At 35.8% G+C, this 17,370-nt stretch overlaps 1 protein-coding gene across 1 annotated transcript; it reads right to left on the bottom strand.

Moving 5' to 3' along the window:
* Positions 1 to 2,295: 2,295 nt before the first annotated feature.
* On the bottom strand, positions 2,296 to 16,723 carry RPF1 (ribosome production factor 1 homolog; the record flags this gene model as incomplete). Its single annotated transcript, XM_080692336.1, has 9 exons — positions 16,490 to 16,723; positions 15,067 to 15,123; positions 13,046 to 13,126; positions 9,359 to 9,454; positions 8,683 to 8,836; positions 4,138 to 4,220; positions 3,562 to 3,743; positions 3,169 to 3,295; positions 2,296 to 2,337 (listed from the first exon to the last, which is right to left on the bottom strand). The coding sequence occupies exons 1-9, from the start codon at positions 16,715 to 16,717 to the stop codon at positions 2,296 to 2,298; spliced, it is 1,050 nt and encodes a 349-aa protein (XP_080548462.1). The 5' UTR covers positions 16,718 to 16,723.
* Between the last annotated feature and the right edge of the window lie 647 nt (positions 16,724 to 17,370).

The following is a 17,370-nucleotide window of genomic DNA, read 5'->3' as shown; positions in this document are numbered from 1 at the left end:
AGGATTTAGGTTCCAGGCCAGACTCAGCTACTTAGTGTGGCCCTCAGCAACTTATTTAGACCCTGTATCAAAATAAAAAGAATAAATAACAGGGCCAGTGGGTGTAGCTCCGAGGTAGAATGCCCTTGGGTTCAATCCCAAACAAAACAAAAAAAGATGAACCATGTACGTGGTGCCATTCTGCATTTAATAATAGGGTGGGGGATATAGCTCAGAGGTAGAATGCCCTTGGGTTCAATCTCAAGCAAACAAACAAACAAAAAAATGATGTATGTGCCATTCTGCATTAAATGCGTTATACTTCCTTGTTAATTTTTAAAAAGAAAATAGATCATATTCTTTCTACCTTTCCATGCAGCATCCTGAGGTTGGTAAACCTTTGTTCTTACCCTTTTTTTTTGGTATTGGGATTGAATCCAAGAATATTCTTTCATGAACTTATACCTCCAGCCCCTTTTTTAATTTTGAAACAGGATGTTACTAAGTTGAAGCTGGCCTTGAACTTGAGATTCTCCTGTCTCTGCTTCCCAAATACTGGGATCACAGGTGTGGACTACCACCCTGGCTGTTTTTTTTTTACTTTATGTATTTATTATATAGTTTTAAAAAATTAACTCATCACAGGCTTGTTTCTATCTGCTATATAGTATTCTATATATAAGTAAACTTTAATTTATCCAATCTTCATTAGATATTGCCACATTGCTTTTCTAAGTATTCTCGTTCATTTTCAAGGGATGTTCAGCCTTTTTATGTTTTTTTAAATTTATGTTAACTTATAATGATCTGAGCAAATTAATGTTTATAAGCAGAATATTTCAGAATGGTTAAAAAAAGTTGGATTTTTTATTTTACTGCCTACCTATATATCAGGCTTTCATATTTTTTCTTAAAAACTATTTTTTTTAAATAGTCAAGGGAAACTGGCTTAATTTAATTGAAAGCCCTTTAGAAACTGACATTTAAATGAATCTAAAAGTATTACAGATACTCTTTGGATTATATCCCAAAATGCATTTAAGATATCTAACTTTTAAACATAGTATTTTAATAACATAGCATAATTGTGGGGTATTGGTTGTTCACCCCCTTAACCATGCAGCAGTCTAGATCAACACTGCTGCTCCCAACCATCTCTTTAAAGAGGATGATACTGAATGCCACTAGACCAGGAAAAGATCAAAGGACATGAACAGTTTATTAATCTGAGAAAGTAAAAAAGGGCAACTAAATATTCATGAAGAAAATGTAAAAGTCTATATTCTTTGATCCTTCATCCTAATTCACCTTTTTTTTTTTTTCCTATTTTCAGGTTTCCCAAACCACTTCTCATGAACCAGTGGATATTCGAGCTAAATTTGAAGCCTGTACAAAAGCTTCTCTTTAACACATGTGCCATAATATTCAAACTTCTACTTTTGTCAGTCCTTAACATCTACCTCTGAATTTTCATGAATTTCTATTTCACAAGGTTAATTATTTCATATACACTGGCGGCAGCATACAATAAAAGACTTAGTATAAAAATGCTTTGCTTTATGATTGGTATGAAATAATAAACTTTTCTGGACATCTGAAGGGGTTTATGCAAAATTTTTAGTGTTTTGTTCCACCCGCTCTTTTAATTTTCTGCTTTACATTTCAAGACTGCTAAGGAATTCAAAATAAGTTTCAAAATGTTGGAAGGAGCCAAGTTTCCATTTCTATCTTTGAGTTATTTACAGGGCTAATTATTTTAATAAAAATACTTTAAAAGACATTTCTTCTATTACCTATAACTGGTAATAGAAGTATTACCAGTTATATACCTATAACTGGTAATAGAAGTATTACCAGTTATACCTGGTAGTTAATTACTTTGTCACAAGAAGACTCAAATGGGAGCAGAGAGAGAAGACTGGAAATAAGAATTCCATTAGAAGAAGAAAATCTTCAGAATTTGAGACAAGGCCCAAATGGAAATGCTAAAGTGCCATGTAATGAGGCAGAGCTGAGTAACAGGAACCAAAGAGCAGCTTCAGCAGTTTGCAACACTGCTTCAAAATCTTAAAGTTGCTTGAAACTCTATTCTTATAAGCTTGTATTATTCTAGAAAATCTAAATGACAACTTCTCAACTCTCACCAAAATTATTTCAGTATTTGCTACATAAATAAGGGGGCAATTCATGGCACTGTTCAGACATGAAAGGTTTATGAAATCAACAAATGTCATTTTGAAAAGGACATTCTATCACAAATTTACCAAATTCAAAATAGGTATATTCAGCAAAATCCAATACTGTTTTTTCAGTACTTTATAAATGGAATTTTCTTCTACTTGTATCCATTTCCCGAGGCTGAAAGAAAAAAAATAATGAAATACAATGTAGGTTAAGATAATAAATGCTAGTACTGAAAAACTCTGGGTTTGTCACTGAGACCCTAAATAGTTAAGTCTTGGGTCTAGTATTAATGTGCTGAAGTTACTTTTCTGCATCTGTAAAGTATATAACTCTAAAGTAAAAATGTCATTTAAATATATACAATTGCTGAAAAATAGAAAAGAATGTTTCACAATATTGACATTTTTCAATTATGGTTTCTGATCTCCAAACTTGATGAAAGTTTTATAGCAGTAGTTCTAGAAGCATGCAGTAAGATCACACTGCAATTGTTAAAAACAGATGCTGGGCCACATCCTCCTCCTACTCCAGTAGGTCTGGGGCCCCAGAATTTACATCACTAAGGTGATAATTTTTAAAAACCAGAGTTTTTTGAAAAACCATGAGACCCAAATACTACGTCAGATTGACTATCTGGCTCATGGAGGAAGAAACTCAGAAGCCTACACAGCTTAAAGTATGCACTGTTTAAGGTATAAATGCCCAAAGTTTAAAATATATGGCTTCCTTCTCATTTCATTCTTCTTTTTTTTTTTTTTTTTTTTTTGGTGGTACTGAGGGTGGAACCCAGAGGCTTTCTACCTCCGGGCTATACTCCCAGACCTTTTTTTTATATTTTATTTGGAAACACGGTCTCACTAAGTAGCTGAGGCTGGCTTCGAACCTGTGCGATCCTCCTGTCTCAGCCTCCCAAGCGCAGGGATTACAAGTGTGCGCCACCACACCCGACATTCATTTCATTCTTCTGAAATTATTAAATGGTGTTTCCACACGGTAAGCACATACCTTATGTATCCATTCATACTCTCCATATTTAGAATCAAAGGTTCCTTTCTGAAGAGATCTTAATTTTAAGGTAAAACGTGGTCCAAGTTCCTGAATTCCCACTTTCTTTTCACTCTTAAATATGTACCTTCAAAGACAAAATAAGTGTTAATGTTAAAATGCTAAAGAAATAATTGTTGGATTTATTCACACTAATTTCCTTAAATAGGTCTTAAAAGATTTGTTATTATTAGAAAAATAGATTCATGTTTAACCCTGGGTTTGCTCTCCTGTATGGGTGTGTCTGTGTGTGTCTGTGTGTGTGTGTGTCTCTCTCTCATGTACACACAGAAAATAGGTTCAGATTGAAAGTGTTTAATGACTGATATAAAAGTCCAAGACAAAGTTCCTCACCTGTGAAACCTGAAGAAGATATAATCCCGTTGATTGTGGAATGTGGCAACCTGCCTTCCGATAAATTGAGGATTATGAGGAAAGAGAGAAGCAAACATTCGTCCAATTGAATGACCCAGCCGTGTTGTAAAATTATTCAGAATTATTTCAGGTACATGTTCTGTGGGGTCTTTGCCTCTTCTCTACAAATATAATGGGGGAAAAAAATTAAGCTAACTGGCAAAACAGCACCTTTCCATGTCATTTCAAATATCAGAATTTAGACAGCAAGTTTGAGAATTTCAAGGTTTTTTTTTTAAATGTCAAATTACCACATATAGCTGAAATTCATTAAAATGTATTAAGTATTTTAATATGCAGTGAATGCACCAAAACAAAAAATTCCTTTAGAAAAATCAGTGTGTGTCATGGTAAATGAGGGCTATGGCTTGCCTGCCATAACTCAATCACCATCTCACAAAACCCAGTAAACAGCATTATCGATTTAATCAGGAGACAAAAAATTAAAATGAATTGGATCTATAGGAATCTAATCAACATGAAGCAATACTGATCAAGGGGTATTTTTAAACTTACCTTTATCTCTTTACGAAGACGAACACTGCTCAATTTAAAGTGAGCAGTTGGACCATTTGGCAAGTGACTCAAAATAAGCCCATCTGTGTATAAAAGTTAAGAAGCACACTGAACTCTTTCAATGTGTGTATTCCTCTGGGTTAACTAATACTTTTATTATACACCCTAAATCTTTCCAGAAGAGAGATTAAGCTAGGATAATTTCTTAAGAAAATAGATTAGGCATGGTAATGCATGCCTGTAATCTCAGTACTTGGGAGTCTGAGACATGATTATAGGCTAGAGGCCAGCCTCAGCAACTCTGAGAGACCGTATGTCAAAAAAAGAAAAAGGGTCGAGGGTGTAGCTGAATGATAGAATTCACCATCTCAGCTACACCCTCAGCGTTTTTGTTTTTTTTTTTAAATAGGGTGTCACTGACTTGCTGAGACTTCCTTGAACTTGTGATCCTCCTGTCAGCCTCCCAAATACTGGGATTATAGGTGTGTGCCACCATGCTCAGCTCTTTTTTCTTTTTAAAATATAGTTATCACCCTCAACAGGGTTATGTTGGGCTTTCAAATAAAGTAGGTGAAAAAACCTCCTTAATAACCACTATTCAGGCCCAAAAATTCCTAAGTGCCCTTGTTGAAAATCAAGATTATTAATATTTCTTGAGATATACTTAAGACTACTGTACCACAAGTTATCAACAAAGTAATAAATCACAGATAAAATATAACACACCTATTACCATCAGCAGGGCTAACAACCCAAGGGCTCTAAGAGTTCTGGCTGTAACAAACAGATTTTTAACTATTCAACATTTCTCAAGTCTTTGTAGCACAACCCAGCTTTAATCTCTCCTTTACATTTCAATTAATACATTTTGGCTGTTATTCAACAGCCAGGGCTTTTTTTTTTTTTTTTTTTTTTTTGGTGGTACTGGGGTTTCTGGAAGCCCTTCTATCTCTGGGCTACACTCCCAGACCTATTTTTTATACTTTTTATTTGGAAACAGGGTCTCTTAAGCCAGCACAGCTGGCTTCGAACCTGTGTGATCCTCCTGTCTCCGCCTCCCAAGCAAGGGGATTACAAGCGTGTGCCACCATGCCCCGCTCCTTTTATTTTTTAATGTTTTCAAACATTGTTTCATCTGATTCTTTTTTTTTTTTTTTTTTTGGTGGTACTGGAGATGAAACCCTTCTACCTCTGGGCTGCACTCCCAGACCTATTTTATATTTTTTATTTGGAAACAGGGTCTCTTAAACCAGCAAAGCTGGCTTTGAACATGCGCAATCCTCCTGTCTCTGCCTCCCAAGCACGGGGAATACAAGCATTTTTAGTAATGTTTTCAAACATTGTTTCATCTGATTCTTAAAATAAAATGAACCTGAGCCGGGCGTGGTGGTGCACATTTGTAATTCCAGTACTTGGGAGGCTGAGACAAGAGGATCCAGCCTGAGCTACTTAGTGAGGCCCTCTGCAGCTTAATGAGACCCTGTTTCAAAGAATAAAATCAGACTGGGGATGTAGTTCAGAGGTAACATGGTCCTAGGTTCAATCCAGGCATGGTGGTGCACACTTGTAATTCCAGTACTTGGGATGCTGAGACAAGAGGATCGCAGGTTCACAGATAGCTTCAGGTACTTAGCCCATCTGCAACTTAGACCCTGTTCAAAATTTAAGAATAAAAAATAGGGCTAGAGGTGTAGCTGTGAGGTAGAATGTCTCAGGGTTCCATTACTACTACTACTACTACTACTACTACTACTACTACTACTACTACTATTACTACTATTACTACTACTGCAAAAAAAAAAAAAAAAACCCCTAAATGTAGCTCCAAACAGAATGTTTGAAGCCTATCTGCACAAAAGAGATATATAAATTTATGCTGCCATCTTTGGCTATCTTCAACATCCCTCCCCCAACCAAATCTTACTGCTTTCATCTTCACAAATTCTCACTATTACAGCTTCCTCCTGACTGTTACTGAATCAAGATTCTTGATATTCTTCCCATCTAGGTCATGAAGACACTATGTGGTTGGTCCTACCTCTTCTACTTCAAGTGCATTTTCTAATACAGACTTTATTTATCTTTATCCCTTGGTTCTCTTAAGTACTAAGCCATGGGACTTGACTGTCATTTAATCTGTTCCACAGTTTCTCACATGTAGGTGAAAAACTGGATCCCATCATAGGTAATTTCACATATTCTATCACTGACTCATCTACAGAATAAAAGACATCAGTGTGGCATTAAGTCACAATCATGAAAATACCTTTCTTCCCACCTAACTGAATTTGTTAACTTTTGGAAATAGATCTGTTTCTTGCAGGTATTAGTGCCTACCACCCTGCAGATTATCAGCAAACATTTGAATTCTTTTGAGTCACCACAGGGTCAAGGTCATGAAGTAAAGCCGAGTATTTCTGTATCATTTGCACATTGAGAAAATCATAAAACATTAAGGAGTTAGGAGGTATAAAAGTCATTATTTTCAATCCAAATTAAGGTTTGAATCATTTCTAGAACATTCCCACTAAGCTGGGGTTGATGTCAAATGCAAAGTACAAAACTCAAATTCAGTGGTTTCTAAAAAAATCTTTTTATGGACCTACATTGTACAAGAAGCGTTGTTATTACTATTTCCTGGCACAAATCATGCAAAACACGAGTCATACCTATTTCAGTAATGAAGAAAAGAGACTGACAGTATATCCTACAAGATTACCAAACAGAAAACTATTTCCACATTCTAGGTAAAAAGATAGTAAAATTTTATGAAGAAAAGGCAATGTAAGCTTTTGGAAGGATACAGACAGATGTGAAATATGTGTGCCTACATAAAATATCTCAGTAACAAATGTTATATTTAAAGAGATGTTAAATATTTTTTAAAAAGGTAAATTGAATGAATGCCTGCTTCTTAGCAAAGAGTTACTAGCAGCCTTGAAACGATTGACAATAATTTTTTAACTGCCAAAAATAGAGATGAAAACAAACCATGCCACTTTATTTTGGGGGACATTTTAAAAAAATAGGCAACTATTCTCTTAAAAATAAAGCCTTTAAGCCAGGCATGTTGATGCACATCTGTAATCCCAGTATTTGGGAGACTGAAAAAGGAGGATTGCAGGTTTGAAGCCAGCTTCAGTGACATTCTTAGCAAATTTGCAAGACTCTTTTTGCAAATAAGAAATAAAACCTGTCTAGGATGCAGCTTAGAGGTAGAATATCCCTAGGTTCAATTGAGCACAACACACACACACAGCCTTTTAAAAAATTAATTTAAAAAGATCAGTGTTAGCTGGGCGTGGTGGTGCACTCTTGTAATTCCAGCATTTGGGAGGCTGAGATAGGAGGATCACAGTTCAAGGACAGCCTCAACTCCTCAACTACTACTTGGTGAAGCTCTTTGCAACTCAGTGAGACCCCATTTCAAAATAAAGAATAAAATATTGGGCTGGGGGTGTAGCTCAGAGGTAGAATGCCCTTTGGTAGAATTCCCTAGTACTGGGGGGAAAAAAAATCAGTGTTCATAGTAAGTCCTGTTGCTCATCTCTGTAAATCGTTATTTTAATAATTCTGACTGGTAACCCTTAAAACTACTGAATTCATAGCCATTATTCATCAATAAGTAAGTAAAACAATAGCAACAACAAAACCAAAGGTAGACACACTTTGTATCTTTTATCTCAAAACTGAAATACATTGGTTTCAGGTGACACATTTACTTCAGATTTGAGACTCACAGGAATAATTTCATTGTTAAACTATCAATCACATAATATGGACTCAAATTCCTATCTTAAAAACTTAATCCTGTCATACTAGCTCTAGGAATATAAAAATCTAGCTATACCAAAATATATACAGATGCCCAAGGGCAGCCTCCTTTCCAAGGAAGGCCCCTCTGCACTGAGTACTCTCCGCCTTTTTCCCCTCTTTTCTCTCTGACCCACCTAGATCCGGCTTAAGCATCTCTTCCTCTCTTAAATTCTCCCTCCCTGATATACCCAAGGTGGTGTTTGCTAGGCACAGGGTTTCTACTATATCCTATATTTCTCAAATTGTTCTATTCACATTGTATTATGTTAGGATAAATTGGATGAATTCCCTGAGGCTGTTTCTTGTTTTATCTCTGCATTCTTTATCTAAGGATCCAAACAATGTCTTGGCCATACCATGTGCCTGATAAATGTTTGCTGAATAAAAGAAAAAGTCAGTTTGTAGAATCTTGGGTAGAGATGCATAATTTTCTAGGAAATATTTTATTTTTAAAAATATATTTTAAAGCTGGGCGTGGTGGCTCACGCTTGTAATCCCAGAATTCGGGAGGCTGAGACCTGAGGATCGCAGTTCGCAGACAGCCTCAGCTACTTAGTGAGGCCTTCTGCAACTCAGTGAGACCTGGTTTCAAAATAAAGAATAAAAAAGAGGGCAGGGAGTGTAGCTTGGGGGTTGAATGCCCCTGGGTTCCATCCCCAGACCCGCAAAAAATAAATAAAAATATATATACTTTAAAAAGGAGAGAAAAACTTTCATAAAAAAGGATACTTGGAGTTTTACGATCTTCATTAATAACGATGAGATCTGTGAAATCTCTTGAGATGCACTGAGGAATAATTTTTTTCAGAGCCAATCCTCTTCTGTAATAAACATGTGAATCTGGTATAACTGTGGAGAGCTGTTCACAAAGTCGTACTGTTCTCTGCAAAATAAAGTAACAAAAGTTCTCAAAAACGAAAAAGAATAAAATGTTATGTGATATATTCTCAGAAGGGACTAGCAATTATTTTAGATGATGTATAAACAGAGTGCAAGATTGGGGAAAGAACGAAATCAGGACAATGTTGTTTTATCAAAAGTTATGCTAAAGCAGTGGTTCTCAACAAGGGGTGAATTTGCTCCACCAAAAGACACTTGGCAATGTTTAGGTACATTTGTTGTTTCTACTGGCATTGAGTGAACAGAGGCTGGGGAAGCTGATATAGATCCTATAGAGAACCATAACAAAGATTACTGAGCCCAAAATGTTAATAGTACTGCGACTGATAACCTTTCCCAAAGAATCATGCTTAGTGAATTTACATCATATCACAAGTTATTTTTATTTAGCTTACCCCTAAGCATTATCTAAAGCAATTGACTAACTCTTCTGAATGTATTTGAAATAGGAGTAATATAAGAGAATTAAGAATTAAATAACCATTACAAATCAACGCGTGTTTACCCCATGAGGTCTGTCTGATGTTGTGATGAGAATCTTGGGAGATGTTTGTCTGTTGAAGTAAGAGGCAAATTCATCTGTAGCTTCATCGTAAGCAACCTGAGAACAGAGAAGAAATAATTTTATATCAAACACTCTGCTGGACCGGGATTTGAAAGAATTGTTTGACATTGACCTAGCTGACCAATTCAAAGGCGGCAAAGGGACTAGTGTAAATGGCAACCCAAAGAAGTTGGATAAATTCCCTAAATAAAATTATCAAAAATTATTTCAGGACACAAACTGAGACATCTATTCTAGAAAAATGGCTACCAAAATGTGCAAAGGTATTACAAAGATGGAGGTGAAACCCACACAGCTTTGCCAATCAAGGGTTGCAGATCCAGTTCAGGGAGTTGTGACGCGTAGTGGCGCATGCTTATAATCCCAGCTTTTGGGAAGCTAAGACAAGATCACAGTTAACAGACAGCCTCAGCTACTTAGGCTCTTTGCAACTCAGTGAGACCCTGTTTCAAAATAAAGAATTTAAAAAAAAAATAGGGCTGGAGATGTAGCTAGCTTGGAAGTAGAATACCTTTAGTTCCATCCCCAGTACTGGGAAAAAAAAAAAAAAAGCCAAAGAGTAGCTAGGGTAATCTCCACACAAATCCACGACTGGCATACATGTTGGGGGAAGATGGAGAAAGAACCCACCAAATGAGGAAGGCAAGGGATTCTTGAGAACTTGCTGCAATTTTTGAAGACATTCCTAAACCCATACACAGCTCAGACGGTAAAAAGGTATGCATTTCTTAGGGGCACAGGTGTCTCAACAACTTTGTACCTATACTCTCTGCCTAACTACTGGAAGATTCCAAAGTTTAAGTTCAGGCAAATTACTAAAACACCAAATATAAGTAAATAAATATACCCAGAGATGCTGTAATATTTTGCCCGAAATGCCCAATTTTCAACCAAAAATCTATTAGGTATATAAGAAACAAAGTATGACCCCAAATCAGGAAAGAAATAGTCTTAGTTACTAAGTGGGTTCAGGTGTTGAATTTAGCCAAGACATCAAAGCAGCTCTATTTAACATAGTCTACAACTTAAAGGAAAACACAGATATAATGGCAGATCTGACATTGTGAAAGAATCAATAAACCTGAAAATTGACTAATATGTTATTCTAGTCTGAAGAATAGAAAACAATCACTAGACAAAGCTGAGGAAACTTTTATAATAATGTCAAATGTTATATAACATTATGTGTAAAAAGGATCACCAGAAGGGCAAAAGGGACAGAAAAACTATTTGTGGAAGTAATGGCTGAAAACACCACAAATTTTATGAAAAATGTTAAAAATTCAAGAAGCTCAGCGATTCCCATGTAGGATAAAAAGAACTATACCTAAACACATTTGAGCCGAACAGTTAAAGGCCAACACCAGAAATATTTGAAAGACATAAAAGAAGGCACAGGGAAATAACAATTAGTAGGAAATATTGAAGGATAAAACATAGTGGAATAATAATTTCAAAATATTAAAAGACAAAAGCTGAGAACTTTATGCTTTGCAAAACCATCTTTTAAAAATAAAGGCAGAGCCGGGTGTGGTGACGCACACTTGTAATCCCCGTGTTTGGGAGGCAGAAACAGGAGGATCACACAGGTTCAAAGCCAGCTGTGCTGGGTTAAGAAACCCTATTTCCAAAAATAAAAATAGGCCTGGGAGTGTAGCCCGGAGGTAGAAGGGCTTCCAGGAACCCCAGTACCACAAATAAATAAATAAATAAATAAATAAATAAATAAATAAATAAATGCAAAATATGCCTATTATATGATAAAAACAGGTAATTTGCTATTAAATCTGCTATAAAAATAGATTAAGGGAAGTCCTACAAGCTGAAAGAAAGTGGTAACTTAGATGCAGAGGATGAACAAAAGGATAATGTAAATGGTAAATATAAAGACATAAAAGACTATTTGTGTACTAAATTTCTTTGAAAAACATGAAACTGCTTAAAGCAGTAATTATGACACTAGGTTTATAACAGACAGATGTGGTACATATGACAATAACATGAATAAGGTTAGAGGAAACAAAGCTATGCTAGCACGAACTTGTTATATTTTATTGGAATTGTGTCAGTATTTGTTTGAAACAAGCAATAATAAAATATGCATGTTCTCTTTTGTTTTTTTCCAATGCTGGAGATAGAGCACAGGGCCCTGTGCATGCCAAACAAGCAGCACTATACCGCTGCATATTACCTCTGGCCCTGATGCATGCTGTAAATCCCCCCTCCCCAACGGTGGAGAGAGAACACATGGCCCTGTGAATGCTAAATGAGCAGTACTCTACCACAGTGCAATCCCTGACTCTGAACATGTTGTAATTAATTCTAAGAGCAACCACTAAAAAATACAGCATTAAAAAATCAAGAGGAATTAAAATGGCATACTAAAACAACTGTCTAATACAAAAGATAGCAGTCAAAAAAGAAAGGAAAAAAACAAGATATATTTTGAGAAATAAAATGGCAGACGTATGTCTGTGTCAATAATTGACATTAAATATTGTCACACTGAATACAAAGGTAAAATCCAATCATATGATCTCAAGTAACATTTTAAGTTCAATATCATAAGTAAAAACATATATATACACACACACACACACACACACACACACACACCCCATTTGTAAGTGTGTTTGGTACACTGAGGAGATCACAAATCCTTAAAACAGGTCCCAAAACATAAGTGCACAATCAATACTCATTTGCTAGAAGACTGGGATGACTGAACAACTAACTATATTGAAGGAAAGGTGAAAATATGTTAAAAGCAGTATTAATTGAAAACAATCAATTACCAAGTTTTTTTTAATCTAGAGAAGCTTCTATTCACTACGAAATTATTTTCTCTGATTTAAAAATCATCTTTTCATCTTTTTTTTTCCTGCAGCTAAACTAGAAATTTGTGGTCTTCTTTTCTCCCTAACAAGACATTCTTTCTTCCAATTACATTCCCAGATTTTCTTGTCATACTACTTTAAGAAAATTCATGTGTACAAGCATACTCAAAGTTTTAAAGCCCTGATTAACTGCAGTGTAGCAAACTAAATAGAAAACATGCAAAGTGAGAGGTTATCTTAAAATCAAGTTTTATGAGAATACAAAAAGTATTATCAACTATTATCCTTAGAATTGAACAAAACTACAAACATTTACAGTACGAAGGATTCTTTTTTTGATTGAACTCAAAGATGCTCTACCTCTCAGCTAGATCACCAGAACTTTTTATTTTTGAAACAGGGTTTTGCTAAGTTACAGAGGCTGGCCTTGAAACTGCAATCTTCCTATCTCAGCTTCTCAAGTATTTGGATTATAGACATGTGCCACCATGCTCAGCTTGAAAGGTTCTTTTAAAATATTAAACATGTTATTTGGAGATTAAATTATAAATATAACAGTTTACCTAGTCAGAAATTAGGTTCACTTATAGAAAATAAACATTTATTGCATTTTTCTATGGCATTATTGAGAAAATTAAGTATGAAAAAACTTATACCAAATAAGATAATACGCCAGCATTATAACTGGATCAGTCTATTACACAACCACCTACCATAACATACCAATATATGACTTATCAATTAATTATTCAATTTATCATTCAAGTTCACTTAAGATTTCTAATGTTACCTCTTCATCATTAGGGTCTACTGTGGTTTCATCATAGACTCGTTGGTTGTCAATGGTCTTGGGTACAGGCTTTGGGGGAGCCTAAATAAAAAAGAAAGGATTGTCATAAGTATTTACATTATTTATTGCAGTACAGTTGGGGGAAAGAAATCCATAAATAACCTCAAGCCATAATCTGTTCTCATTTTGACCTACTGCTATTGCTATATCAATACTAATAAGAAAATTGAATAGTAATAATGCTTTTCTGAGCAAAATATATACAAACTTAAAAGATGGCTAATGTTGAATTAAATGAAAGTAGACAGAAGTAGCAGAGAGAAGAAGCATGGATCATAATTACCCACCACTGAGAAAAATATCAAACAGTAAGAAAAGCAAACAAAGGACTGAAAAAATAGTAAGTGTATACATGCATATCATATTGTTTCAATACATCCAGAAAACTTCAGAATCTATAACAAAAACTATACATTGGCCAAATAATAATAATAGTTATTATTATTATTGGTACTGGGGATTGAATGAACATAGGAGTATTCTATCTCTGAGCTATATTCCCAGCCCTTTTTATTTTTTTGTTTTGAAACAGGGTCTTGCTAAATTGCAGAGAGTCTTGCTAATTTCTAAGGCTGGCCTCCAACCTACAATCCTGCCGTTTCAGCCTCCTAAGTACTAGGGTTATAGGCATACACCATCAAGCCTAGCAACTGACAGAGTAATTCTACTCTGGGGAATTTACAGTAAGGAATGAAGGGGGGAATCTATACAAAGAAATATATAGCATCACTATTCATAATAGAAATAAACAGTAAATGTCCAACAACATAGTAATTACTGAACATAGTACAGCATATCAACATGAGATACTGTTAGAATCAACAATCAAGTACGCTCAGCTTAGAAGTTGTATATAAATGGTTATCAAGGTCTAGGAACAGACTTATAAGACTATACTAACAAAAACTAATTAGAGATACATGTAAACTATAAGAGACATGAAGAAAATATGAACTGATAAGCTATTCAGAATTTTATTATGAAACATACTATAATAAGTTTTAAGTAATATTTAAAGGAGATAATTCTAGGAATTCATTCTCAGTCCAAAATGAGAATGGTGACAATATCAAATGGCAATTAGTATATTAATGTGACAAATTATTGAAGACTTTCAAAGATACTAACATTGCTTGATATATAGAATTTTGCAGGTCAAAGAGTCTAAGAGTGACAATTTCACATGATTTAGCCTAATACTGTTAAGAGATTATATGAAGAAGTAGTGTTTAGTATGTATGTATTCTTAATTCCTACTTGATACAAAATTAAAGTAGGGAGAATTTTAAATTTTTCCAAGTATAAATCATAACCTAAAAGTATGTACATGTAAAATGAAAATAACCCGGTTATGCAACAATGTATTGAGTTGTCCTTTTATAAAATTTCAGTAGAGACTGTACTTCTAATCAACACAATAGTTGCAGAATTCTTTCTTAAAGCATTCAATCCTTTTTTTTTGCCATAACTGATCCAGATTTCATGTCCTCCATATCAGCTCTAATTTTTAACATAATTTCATTCTACTAAAGAGGCTCTACATTGCCTTCCTCCAGCCTTACCTGACAAAAAGCCTTTGCTTCAAGTCATAAGAGCTAAATCCTAGACCTAACTTGGTGAACTTCCCCATTCCCAAAGTCAGAAGATTCTGTCTCTCAAACATATAAAGTGACATATAAAGCACCATTGTTTAGGTACACCAACATACATTGCAAAAGTATAAAGAAGTACAGAAGAAAAATTTCCTATGAGTAGATGTCTCTGGAAGGAAAAGCCATCAGGAAGAATCAGGAAAGGGTCTTCCAACATTTTGCTAGGCTGGGTGAAGGACAGAAAGGAGTTTGCTATGGTATTTTTTTTTTTAATCCTTTTACACTCCTGAAATATCTCACAAACTTCCTAAGAAATCAATGTAATATCATGAAACATTAAGATAGTAGAAAGTTCAAATTTTTATTTACCTTATCACCAAGAGCTTCTCTCTCTTTTTTCAATTTTTTTTTAGCTGCCAACTTTTCCTAAAGAGTTAAAAACAGGAGATCAGTATTGAAAACTCACTTATATCACAAACACATAATGAAACTACAAATTACTAATGCAATGAATATTTTGAATGGAAACCTTTGTAATATAAAGGTATATTACTGTATAATATAAAGGTAATTACTGTAAGCCAAATGAGATGGATAACCAATACGATTTATTTAACAGTGTTTTGCTTCTTAAAAAATGGCAAATTTGAGCACTTACAATTTCACTAACTAACTTTTACTATAAGGACTTAAGTTTATGAAAGTGCAAAATATATATCTAAACAAATTAGCAAGTTTTGTTTTTCACAAGCCATGTTTTTCACATAACCATGTTTTTGTTTTTGATCTCTAAAGATCATGGTTATGACAGTGCTTCTCTTGGAAAACACTAAAGATAAACAGAAACGAGAGTTTTAGTGTGTTTCCAATAAAATCATCATTAGCTATCCTCTTATTTATAAGCAAAATATACTTTAAAATTAGAATTTGCAAGGTCGGCTAGGATTATTAATTATAAATCTAATCTTCCAATTTCTGAACAGAATGCTTTACGCACAATAGTAAATATTCTTTTTTTCCCCAGTGTCTATGGACTCTCAATCCATTAGATCTCAGACATCAAAGTTTCAAAAAGTCTTGTAGGATTTCCCTCCCCATACTCGCATACCACAACAGGTTAGAGGTCCCTTGTATGTACTTCAGTAGCACCTTGGAACTTATGATGAGAAAGAATCAATCCCAGGCCCCCAAAAAGGCCTAGCAAAGATTATTACATGTGAACGTTTAAGATAAGCAAACACGCAAATGCTTTCCTCCAACAGCAAAAGCGCACTAAGACCTTGGACAAATGGCTCAAACTTCTCTATGTTTATGTTTCTCTCTCATAACAATATACGGCTGTAAAGAAAAAAAAATACAACTACTAGAAACTTGGCGATACTAACTTCAGTAAGAGGTGGTGCAGGAATTCCAGAATCAAGAGTTTGGACTTGTTACGTTATTGCCTGCATTACATGTTCCGGAAATTAGCCACTTTAGGTGCACTGGGCAAAGAAGAGGGGATGAAACTTTCACCTTCCAGGGGCAGAGAGAGTGATTTTCAGTGGGGGAGCAGGATTTGAGCTCCTAGGAAGGAGCTGGCAATGACGGGAACCCTCTGCCCTGATGCTCCTGTAAAAGGCTGTAACTCTCCAAAGCAGCGCAAAGGAGCCAGGACATCTGAGCCCCCGCATCACGCTTCCATCCCAGACACAGCGCACACGTGAAAATGAACCCTCTGCCGGGGCGGATTCGTCCGTGCTCCCCGACCCAGCGCGGGACACCGCGCATGCGCCGCCGCCGCCCCCGCTACCTTCCGCTGCTGCTGCTTCCACCGCGTGAACATCAAGTGTCGCCGCTGTTTGTTTTTAATCTCCGAAATGCTGAAGCCTGGGGGAAAGGCAGCCGCTTTCGGGGGCTGGACCCCGTTTCCCGCCGCCCCATCTCCCGCGACTGCAGCCTCCTGCGGCTCTTCGGGAGCAGCTTTCCTTTTCAGGGTTTTCTTACCACTGCCGCCCCTCTTTTCCCCGGCCTTAGCCATGTTGTTTGCTCCTGTACGGAAACGGAAGTGGTTTTTTTTCTGACCCGGTCCCTTGGCTTTTACTTCCGGGGTCGCAAAGGTTATTTTGTGTGTGCTTTTTGTTTTTTTTTTTTTAATAGACTGGTGTGTGAGCTGTAGATATAAGATAATGTGCGAAAATTGAGGCTTGAGGAAAGTATAAACAGCTTCCACAAAAGTGGTGAGTTAAAAGTAGAACGAGATGAAAGATGAGAGAATACAGGGGCACATTGCAACTTTAAGGTTTTTCAGAATAAGCTTCATTGAAAAAGGTTTCATGGAGCCAAAAGTTTAAGGGACGTAATGGATTCAACTATGCAGTTATATGGAGGGAACAGCTGTTACTCTGAGAAAAGGTGCTTAAATTGGAGAAAAGCTGTCCAGGCAAAGAGAAAATCCAGCTCCGGGGCTCCTAGTCAGTAGAAAGCCTGGCTTGTTCAAGAAACACCATGGAGGCCAGGAGTTAAATAAAAAGGAAAGAGATTAAAGAGGGGCGAGAGGGATTGAGATCATGTTGGGTTTTTGTAAGAACTTCGGGTTTTATTTGAAACAGGATGCAGATCTTTTGGAGGATTTTGATAAAAATAGAGTGATATGATCTGACTTACATTTTAATTTATATTTTATTTTATTCT

This window comes from Muscardinus avellanarius (assembly GCF_963383645.1).
Source record: "Muscardinus avellanarius genome assembly, chromosome: 3".
Taxonomy (NCBI): domain Eukaryota; kingdom Metazoa; phylum Chordata; class Mammalia; order Rodentia; family Gliridae; genus Muscardinus; species Muscardinus avellanarius.
This window is presented reverse-complemented; position numbering and strand designations above follow the sequence as displayed.